General features: G+C 35.2%; 1 protein-coding gene across 5 annotated transcripts; it reads left to right on the plus strand.

Annotated features, from left to right (window-relative positions):
• Positions 1-89: 89 nt before the first annotated feature.
• Positions 90-10,712, plus strand: LRRC39 (leucine rich repeat containing 39). Of its 5 annotated transcripts, none has more exons than XM_059821853.1 (10): positions 90-508; positions 1,062-1,107; positions 3,328-3,528; positions 4,437-4,542; positions 5,598-5,754; positions 6,313-6,449; positions 7,981-8,144; positions 8,523-8,675; positions 9,518-9,657; positions 10,653-10,712. In XM_059821853.1, exons 3-10 carry the CDS (start codon positions 3,335-3,337, stop codon positions 10,706-10,708), a joined length of 1,107 nt encoding a protein of 368 aa, XP_059677836.1. In that variant the 5' UTR covers positions 90-508; positions 1,062-1,107; positions 3,328-3,334; the 3' UTR covers positions 10,709-10,712. The 5 variants fall into 5 exon arrangements, with proteins under 5 accessions (XP_059677836.1, XP_059677835.1, XP_059677834.1 ...); XM_059821852.1 differs by having other exon boundaries at positions 3,367-3,528; XM_059821851.1 differs by lacking the exon at positions 90-508 and having other exon boundaries at positions 1,003-1,107; positions 3,367-3,528.
• Positions 10,713-10,792: the final 80 nt, after the last annotated feature.

Raw genomic sequence — 10,792 nt, forward strand, 5'->3', positions numbered from 1 at the left:
GGTGACTCAAACTTCTATACCAATACCTATACCAAAGAACCTGTTGGATCATTTTTGCTTTTGCATAACTTTTTAAAAAAAAAAAAAAAGCTTAGAAGATTGAAAGCTAAAGCAGTTACTGTCTTTTTAAATAGATATTGGTGTTCAGGTAGTTAGTGGGTGATGGACTGGAGAGGGGTTTTTTGGTTATAAAGTCCTATGTGGTAGTGATAGAATCTAAGGCTAATAATGAGGATAAACTATTTCTGCTGAAAGAGGGTTATAACCAAATGAATGAAGTTTTTAAAATTTCATCCTCACATTTTATATTCCAGTGCAAGAATTGGTTAGAATTATGCAGTTCTATGGCTTCTGCCTCAAATAGTAACCTGTGATTATTGCCGTCTCTCTCTTTGCATTTGATTGAAGAAAAAGATTCTGACAGAGTTGTTCTCCTTTTATCTTCTCCAAGGGCTCTTTGAAGAAATACAATGTTAAAAATGTTTCATGATTGGAAGCATGAAAAGGGGTGAGTAATAACCCCTCTGCACATCCTGATAAAGGTTACTTTTCTGTCTGGACTTTGATAATTTGCACTAAAATTCTTCAACAAGAGAATTCTTCAGCATGGGCAAAAGTAACGAATAAAATACCTAGTGATGTAATACTTTTAATAGTCTAATTAATCAATGTTGCTGTTTAATAGCACTTTGAAGCTTAGTTATCTTGCAGAGAAACATTACTAGACTAAAGCAAGTAATTGTCATTTTGAATTCAAAACTAGCTTATTTTTCATTGTGGAGCATAACAAGTACTCCTTTGTTCTTTTTGTTCACAATTTGTGAATTTTGTTAATGGATGTCCAGGAGATTATGGCAGTCCAGTCATGTTCAGCAAACTGGGAAGATGTTAAGAGTGGTAAACGCTTGGGGGTTTTGCAGAAGTGCCTCATGTGATACCTTCTATTCTCAGCATAGGTTAAAATTAGAACTAGACTGACATTGCATTGGAGTCTGAGTGAGAGTTCTAAATGGTTTTGGTAGTACAGACAAGATTCGTAATTTATCTCTGCTTTTGCCCAGAAAGCAATGAGTCCCAGAAAATCCTTGGAAACACCAAACAATTGAGGTAAGTTGTTAAACTCTTTCAGATGTTTAGAGGTGAAGTTGTTGGGAGATCCTATTACTTGTGAATAAATTAGTGGTTGTTTTACAGCCACGCTTGGGAATTCACTTCTGAATTGTTGGCCATGATGGCATGTTTATTACAGCTTTTATTTTCCTGACAAATAATAAGATCTAAGAACAAGAAGCTTTTGATGGTAGTCCTGTTATTATATAATTAAATCTCCTTATACTTAGGCCCTCTTTCCTATTTCAGAGTTATAGAGCAATGTTTATTGAATAATATGCTTTCCACAGCAAAAGAGAGTAGCCCAGTGTAATCTTTACTAAAAATAAGTATTGTTTTGACTGCATAGTCTGATACTGGTTTTAGTAGTACAAGTATTAACAAATACCTCTTCAGAGATTTGCACCGCAATGTCTCTTTTCTGCACAATTTATATAAAAAGATTTCTAGTTTTCTACCTAAAAAGGCTTGTAGTTCAAAAAATGTCACTAAACAACAAGAAATGTTAGATTGTTAGATCAAGTAAATCACTTAATCTCAGAAGTTTAATCCTGAAAAATAAGGCAATTTAAATTGTAACCACTAATCAGAGAAAAAAACATATAATGTCTTAGTCATTGCTGTTGCATATTGGGATGAGGAATGGGAAAAGTAATCACTATGAGGACCACTGAAAGAGAAGTTAATCCTTCAAACCAGTAAATATGATCACATTTATATGGGGGAGGGAAAGAGGATATAATCCTCTCTTTACAGCAAAAAATTGAATCCCTTTTTAGGAACTCAGATGCCAGACTGCATTGTGCCACACTGTGGTTGCCATTTGTGTCACCTGTCAAATCCTGTCATTTTTCCTTAACAAACAGAGAACAGTTAAGAAACCTTAATATTAAAGTATTGGACCAGATTCTTCTTTATTCAAGCATTATAATTTGATTTTTTATGCTGTCTTTACAACAGGAAGCAATCCTGACAATTTACATTTCTTATTATTTGCTTGCCTGGACATTTTTAATTAGGTGATTTCAGTATAATCAGGCTTTACAAATTACTATCTTAGCAAAAGACATGGTAAACATAAAACAGAATAATTGACAGTTTGAACACAAAAATGTTCACTAAGCAATTGTGACATATCCATGCCACAGAAAATCATAATAGATAAAAAGATAGAAAAGATTTCTCTAAAAGACAGACCTGCAGCAATTATTGTAGGGTAATATATGTATTAAAAGACCTGAAATTCCACTTTTGGTGTTATCTACCTGCTTGTTTGGAAGAAAGTTATCCTCACTTTTTTAGTTTGAAGGGATATGTAAGACATTTTTCTTACTTGTCCCTGGGAGTATTAGTAAAAAGTTTGAAAGGGAGCATTCAGATCATCAGTGTTCAGAGTACACTGCTGTTGGCATAAAATTTAGCCCTCCAAGCTTATCTGAATATCAGTATCTTGGTTCCAGTTTATTTCCAAAAAACCGCTTCTCCAAATGACTACAGTAATGGCAATAAGAATGCTTTTTAGAGGGATGCACTGATTAGGATGACCGAGTATCCTGCTTTGCTGTTCTTCAGGAAAATATGTATTAGTTGTCTCACTAAGGAATAGGTGACTTCAAAACTTTAGGTTGAATTTTTTTTTTAAAATGTGGATGCTGACACTCAGCAGGACTACAAGAAGATTCAAAGAGAGAGATGAATTTAAAAAACCTTTTCTTACAGGTAATGCATTACTAACTATAAAATATATTATGATGAGTTAAACTATGAAGAAAATTAATGCAAATGAAGTATACTAATTTATTTCCAGCAACAGTTCAGTTTCTCTAAAGTGCAAAACTACTTTAGTTACAAATATTTATACCAGGTAGTTGCCAGGATGCAGCTACTGGGATTTAATTGCTTTAAATTGCAGGTAACAGCTTAAATTTCTTCCTGGGAGGGGAATGAATGCTTATATCTGCATTTAATAATTATGGTTGGTTCTTAGCCTACCGTTGGAAGGAACTGAGAAAAGCAGTTGTTCACTAAGAATGCAGACAGATTGCAAGAATACCCTTTCTTATTATAAGAAAATTTAACTAGGTGCAATTATCTATTGTTATAAAGAGAAAGTAGTTGGTAAAATTCTATCAGTTCTATACATTAACTAAATTTAATAATATAATCAAGTGGGTATTGCAGTGTTTTAGTTTTCATGTCACTATCCCCATCTGGTAGCTGATACATGTGCTTATGCATTGAGCCTGAAATTCACAGTCAGATTCCTGTGACTGAATCTGAACATGTAAGGATCATGACTGAAACTGCAGTTTGCCTTGGAACATTCACTGCTGTGAAGACACTTTGGGAAGTGAGAATACACAAGATAAATGAAGAATTACAAAAAGAAAAGGAATTCAGACAGAGGTCTGCAGGAAGGTAGGTAAATTGTAGATCTTTAAGTATGTGAAAAGACAGCCTATATGTTACATTTCAGAAAACTGTAATTGGTCTTTTCAAACTCATCCAGAGTCTAATTCTTTAGTCCAGCAGAATTCTGGAGTTATGGTTATGGTTAGAATCTAGCAATATGGTCAGGTCAAACCAAGAATTGTGTTCTGTAATAAAAATATTAGCATATATACTAAATCCCCTAAATTCAGAAATTAAAATACTCTCCTGTGTGGATACTCTAATCAGTGGATATTTAATTTGTTACGCTTTCTTCTCAATGGAGGCATTAACAGGTTCACTTGGTCTTCTGTCTGGCCAGCATTTTCATGAAATGTGAAGAAATATAGCATTCTATTTGTGAAACACTTCCTAATTTGTCAGATTTGTTTGAAACGGAATAACAAAATCAAAAGTTACTAATGGAAAACATAAGCAGAAAGAAAGAATTAGCTTAAATTTCATAATTCTTGTTTAAGTCCCCTTTGGAAATTAAGCTAAAAGAATCCCTAGTTTCAATTGCACTTACATTTGGTGGAACTGAAAGCTTTCTTTTTAGGAGACTGCTTCAAAATTAATGGCTTTGGAACTTAATTTCACATGACTTTATATTCTGTTGCCCTGCTGCAACATGGTGAAAGTGAATGAAGTTATGTCTTCCTTCTGACTGTAAATGTGAAGAACTGTAAAATAGAATTCCTATAAATTACCTCAGCCAAACATTACTTTATGTTCTTGTCTTCCCTGTAATTGATAGTATATTTAGCATCGAGATCTAATAAATGTTGTTTGCCATCCGAAAAGGCTACTGTCTCTTTGTTCCAGAAAATAGAATGGAGAGTAATTATTGCCTGTTTTCATTGTTGCACCACTGACAGATCTTCTTTCCCTTGTAGGCTACTACTTGTCTGGGAGGAGAGAGCTGCTTTAGCAAAGCTCAAAGAAAAAGTTGTTAATGAAGATGGAAGAGCAATTTTAAGGATAGAGGAAGAAGAATGGAAGGTAGTGTTGATAGGAATGAATGTTGCTTGAGTTGAATGACTGATGCATTAGAAAACTACTATTTGCAACTTTACACTCACAGTTGTACTATTTTTAATCTACGAAGTGCTCACTGTGTGCTTTGCTAACAATGAATTGAGACACACTGTTGTGAGAGTGTAAAAGCAAGCTGATTTTTTTTAGTCATGAATATTAAGCATTACTCTGCAAAAATATCACCCAAAAGGCTTTTCTGCATTAGAAATGATTTACACTGCAAATTATTAGTTTAATTACGTAAATCCTCATTTAACATTAACACACCAGAACTACTGAAATATATCAAGGTGAAAGCCCTCTGTATTTAGGTACATGAAAATATTTCTTACTGTTGTTTACTTTCTCTTTCTAAGAGTGAAAAATAGATTCCCAGAATACTATTATTCTTGTTTCTAATGCATGGGGGGAAGCAGCTAGCTGTAGAATCAACAACAGAGCAGAAGCTAACAGTCTGTTCAGAGCTACAAAGAAATGCAGGTGCCAGTTCCTATGAAGCGATGAGAATTAGACCATGGTGAGGCCAGAGAGGGACAGCCACACCCAGCAATACTCTGGTGGTTCAGAATGCATAGCATACAGACATTGCAGTTTTTCTATCCCTTGGCTCTTCTGCTCTCAGATGCTTACTGTTTTTCCTAACAGAATAGGAAGTACAATTTAGATCACCAGTTAAATGCAAAAAGATATTTGGAGCAGTTTCATCTTCAGTTATATTGGCTTTGTTTAAAAAAAAAAAAAAAAAGAAACAAAAGCAAGCCTGAGGTTTTTCAAGCAATGACAGTAGTGCAGATATCTAAATCCTGGGAACAAAAAGTGGGCAGGTTAAATCTGTGGTCAGAATGACCCGCATTGGTGGTGTGCATTTTGGGATGTTACAGTACAGCTTGAGAAGAAGAAAAGATTTCTTTTACTTCCTTAATCATAAGTCTGTTACTGTTTCAGATAACTTCTACCTAAGCCTGCATTCTTGTTGTATACTAAGCTGAATTTCTTCTGGTTCCTATTTCTTGCCTTAGACACTACCATCATGCATACTGAAACTAGCCCATCTCCAGGAATGGCAGCTTCACAGAACTAGTTTGCAGAAAATTCCTCAGTTCATTGGAAGATTTCACAATCTCGTTGTTCTGGATCTATCCCGGAACTCAATTGAAAGTGTACCTAAAGAAATTGGTGAGCTGTGCTTTCTTTTAAGCTGCTTTTCTAAGAAAATTAATCTTACAGAAACGTGCCATTTTTGTGCACTTCGCCTGTCTAGCAATCCTATTGTGTAGTTAGAAAACAGACAATTTAAATCTGACAGTGAGCTAGAGATCTTAAAACCATGAATTCCCTATGAATTAAAAAAAAAAAAAATGGCCGGATGGAGGAGACGTATCATTATGAAAGCTCCCCGTGAGAAAAAAGCTTGTAAGCACAGCAGGTAGTAGACATCAGAGTGGAGCTAGAAAAGTGATACTGAAAAACAGGCTTCATGTTCTGAGTCCGCAGCACGAGTAGTCTATGTTCGTAAGTTTGGTTTTTTGGGTGTTTTTTTGTAGCACTCAACTAGAGTGCAGTTCTGTACTAAAGAGTCCTGAGGTCCTACTATTTGAATTTCAGTGAATCTTTTTTTTAGTGAGAACACAGAGCACTTGTATAACAGTATAAGGATAACACAAACCAAGTAATATTGTCTTTCAAATAGAATGAACATGAACATTTATAATTTCTCATCTGTGCTCTCCACAGGCCAGCTGACTAGCCTCCAAGAGCTGCTTCTCAGTTACAACAGAATAAAGTCTGTTCCTAAGGAAATAAGTAACTGCGTCAGTCTGGAAAGATTGGAACTTGCTGTCAACAGGAGTATCTGTGATCTTCCTTCTCAGGTTTTGACAGACTGTTTTGTTTTGTTTAGTTTTGTTTAATGCATATTTTGAATTTATCCAAAACCAATTATCATTAAACATTGCACTCCATGTTTTCACATTTGCTTTGATATTCTGATTTCACAGCTACTCCACAGAAACACATATGTGAACAATATTTATATGACTAGTCAAACTGAAGCCACATAAGGACATACCTATACCTGAGTAGTTGAAGGAGCCAATCTTTATTTTGTCCAGATAAATGACTTGGTAGTGCATATAGGACAGTGATACACTTGATGTTAATTTGTTTAGGCTGAAGGTCTTCACCGCTGTACCCCACTGAGGATCTGATGTCTTAGCACCGAGAAGTTCCCTTTTATGGTTGAGAATACAAATTCATACCATATGCCAGGACAGAACTGTAAGCATCTTTACCAGAGCTGCTAGCTATGAAAAAGTTCTGTGTGATTTATACAACTGCCTATGCACAGAGTTGAATGAATGTTGTTCTGAGATGTTGAAAGCAATTAAGAGAGAATAAAAACAACTGCTCACTTACTGCTGAGCTTCAGTTTGGACTGACCTAAATGTGAGAGAGACCTGTGTCTCTTCATCTCTTAGATAGAGATGACAAGTATGTAACCATATTTACTTGTTTTAACTTATTTTAAAAAAAACAGTAGCGGCAATAGTTGACAGCAATCAGTGCCTTGCAAAATTGAGTGAGTCCAAACAGTAATACCTAACAACAAATCTTCAAATGCAAATATACACTATTAATCAGAATCCAGAATTTACAAAATCTATGTGAATACAGATTACATGGTGTAATGTAGAGTCATAGCTTTTAAATTAACAGCTCATAGCAAATACATAGTTCTGTCCTCTTGAGATGACGTGAACACCATGAAGCTTTGGTTCTATGTACTTCAGTGGCATTCAGCGTTTAGACAGTTGGACCAGATTTGCAATAAAACATCTTTGCATCACTTGAACATTGTAAAAGCACCTGGAGGCATGATTCACCAAAGGACTTAGGTGTTGCAATACTGAATGATGCTACGTTTAATTTTTAGAATGTCTTGCCATAGTACTAGACTTCACAACATGGAAAGTGTCTAGGTTCACTCTAAAATACAGTCCATGCAATTTGATCCATAAAAATTGAAATATTTGACTAATGAAAAATGGTGTACTGCATGGAGAAACACCACCAAGTATGAAAGACTAAGGACAGTGGTGTCTTTTAAAATTCCTTTTCTTCTCAAGGCTTGGGGTATATCTGCATTGTAGTCATTGCATTCAGCTTCTCAACAGTTAGGGCACTCACTACCCGGTGGGAGATACAGTTCTGCCTGATCAGTTTCAAACCTACTTACCAGGTGAGAACTGTAATTATTAGGTAATACCAGCTAATGTAACTCAGAAACCATTCCGTGTTTACTAACTCCAAAATATGTTGTGGTGTTTTTAAATTGTTTCTTTTTTTTCAGTCAACATTATTACAGCACTGCTGTAATGGAACAGCTATACAAACTTGCATTAGATTTCACTTTCTTTTCAGCTCAGTGATTTAAAGAAGCTTTCACACATAGATTTGTGCATGAATCAGTTTACTACCATCCCTTCAGCTCTTCTGAACATGCCAAACCTGGAATGGTTAGATATGGGGGGAAATAAACTCCAACAGCTTCCTGATGCGATTGACAGGTAAATAAATCTCAAAGCTCACATCTTAGTCTCAATTCCATTGCACTGAAATTCTAATTACTAAATCCTACTTCAAAAGATTATTTTAATGTTGACCTTACTGCAAACTTAAGATTTATCATCCCCAATGTGATATTTTGGATGAGCTGGAATAATCCATTCAATAAACAATAAATCCAGTATCAAGTTAAATATTTCCTGTCACTGACATATTTGACTAGAGGTTAGGTGATTATGTTGGACACAGGGTTTTCTTTGAGAATTGTTATATTCTTTATGCAAGTCCTTGATGTGGCTGTAAAAATGAATCAATTACTTTACGTTAATGATTGATAATTTTCTAAATCTTGATTGATTGCACAAATACCTATTTTACAGAATGGGAAATCTCCACACTTTATGGCTCCAAAGGAATGAGATAAACTCTTTGCCAGAAACCATTGGTAATATGAAAAACCTTAGTACTCTTGTTCTTAGCAACAACAAACTTAAGGATATTCCAGCTTGTATGAAGGACATGACAAATCTGAGGTAAGAAAAAACAATAGAAATATAAATAAAAATACTGAAAGAAAAGTTTCAAAGCCTCCCTTCAGTTGTATATCATAGACTTAAGGAAGCGGAAAGGAAAAGGCATGTCCACCGTTGTACAGATGGACACAATGCTATATAAATAAGCATAATTGCACAGATTCACAACAGTTGAGGATCTGGTCAAGAAAGCTTTGTGTAGCACAACTCATTTGAAGAAGTAAGCTTTATTTGAAAAGTAAAGGAGAACGAATGTGAATTTTTAATTGGTAGAATTGGAAGTATTATTTTGTATACTGTGACAGAAACTTTCCTATTGTTTGCATTTTCATTTGAATTACTGGATGCTGGCCATTTCAGAGAAAAAATGCTAGTCTAAATAAATCACATCTAACCCAGTAAGACAATTCCTGTTTTCAGATGTTTCGGAAGAAGCAACATCTCTTTAAACAAATATATATAAGCATTGGCCCAGGGATGGACCAAGAACAAATGAAGACAGGGCTGGTTGTTGCCTTGCAAAGTTGGGAGGATGCACTCTTGTTCTCATCCACTCATCTGTTTGTGGAAGCTCAATAAGGCTCACAATGAGGTGAAAACCTGAAGACAAAATGATGAGGACTGCAATGTTTTCTCCCGCCACAATCAGCTACTGTTATTACAAGGCACCTTCTTAGTTTAGTTTACTTAATATTACTAATATAGTGGTGGGTTTAATATAAGACAAGACTTACTTTATTTTGCTCGAAATAGTGTTTGAGGAATCTTAATTCAGTTTCAAAAGCATTGTTGTCTCTGGACAAAACCTGTTGCAAAAGTAACCTTTTCTGGTGAACCATCAGATTTGTCAACTTCAGAGACAACCCACTGGAGTTAGAGGTAACACTCCCTCCATGTGAGAATACAGAAGAGGAGGAGCAACAGGAAATGTTTGGCATTGAATTCATGCACATGTATATCCAGGAGTCACTAAAGAAAACAGGTATGGCTTTTTTATTAATTCTAATCCCTCTAGAATACAGTGAGGAAGGGAAGGATAAACTGGATAAAAGAAAGCTAGGATATGTATGCAAATGAAACATGAAAGATCTTAATAAATGATTAAGATTTTGCAAAAATCTATAAACACATTTTTACTGAGGGCAGGGGGACTTTTATGAGGAATTGGTACAGCAGGTCTTCACATGAACAGCACATATTCTAGTAGGAACGTACTGGAACCATGGAACACTGGAATAAATGTGCCTGAGTTACCTACAGCCTGGGTAACTGGAAGTTGATGACTGTCTCCTGTATTTGCAATTTAATCAGAGTTTACATAGTGTGGGCCTTCCAGCACTGTCTCACAAAGCTCAACTTTCCCTATTTTTGGATGTTGTCCAGATGGGGACAACATACAACATTTTTTAGCAATGAATTATCAACACCTGATAAACAGATGTTTCTCACAACTTACTTTCCCTGACAGAAAATCCAGTCACCTAAACAAAACACTCCTGCCAATTTCATCCCATTTCTAAATCGCTGTGACAAAAAAATGCTGTTAGTAGTTTCCAAGGTAACAGGTTAAAGGTTGCCGTAAGAAACCAAAATAAGCACTTTTGAACAGATGTGCAGGTAGCAGCTGTTACTTGTAGAGAGAGCTTCATTCGTTGCAGATATAAAATGTTCTCTCTGATCATCATTCTATACATCGTGAAGACTTAAATGAATGACTGAAATGCTCTTGATTTAGAATGCTAAGCCAGCTTTTTTCTTATCAATATTTCATTAATGAATAATCAAATTAACAAAAATATATCAAGATGATAGTTTACAAATAAAGTTTTCTTCCTTAACAGATTCCCCTAGCAGCATGGGCTGATGAAAATACCTAGGCCTACTTAAATAATTTAAGAGGAAATACAAAGCAATCCTGTACTTCAAAGTGAAAACAAAGTATGTTGATTTCTTTTATTTTAACTCATTGTCTTTCAGGAAACTTGGGAAGTTGTACTTCTGGTCCTTCTTCTATCATAAATGCTAATGAATAAAGAATGTAACTGTGAATGGAAGAAAATATCAAGTATACTTCCTAACAAAGAGGCGTACAACAGGGATTTTGTTTTTCCACTGAT

The sequence above is a fragment of the Gavia stellata genome, chromosome 10 (genome assembly GCF_030936135.1).
Source record: "Gavia stellata isolate bGavSte3 chromosome 10, bGavSte3.hap2, whole genome shotgun sequence".
Taxonomy (NCBI): Eukaryota; Metazoa; Chordata; class Aves; order Gaviiformes; family Gaviidae; genus Gavia; species Gavia stellata.

What these genes read in the sequence shown, in the direction of transcription:
- LRRC39 (XM_059821851.1), top strand. Translation starts at nt 1,010, where the DNA reads ATGGTTTTGGTAGTACAGACAAGATTCGTAATTTATCTCTGCTTTTGC. An exon ending in GGAAACACCAAACAATTGAG is followed by an intron (nt 1,108 to 3,366) that starts GTAAGTTGTTAA and finishes TGAAATTCACAG; the next exon opens with TCAGATTCCTGTGACTGAAT. An exon ending in AAGTGTACCTAAAGAAATTG is followed by an intron (nt 5,755 to 6,312) that starts GTGAGCTGTGCT and finishes TGCTCTCCACAG; the next exon opens with GCCAGCTGACTAGCCTCCAA.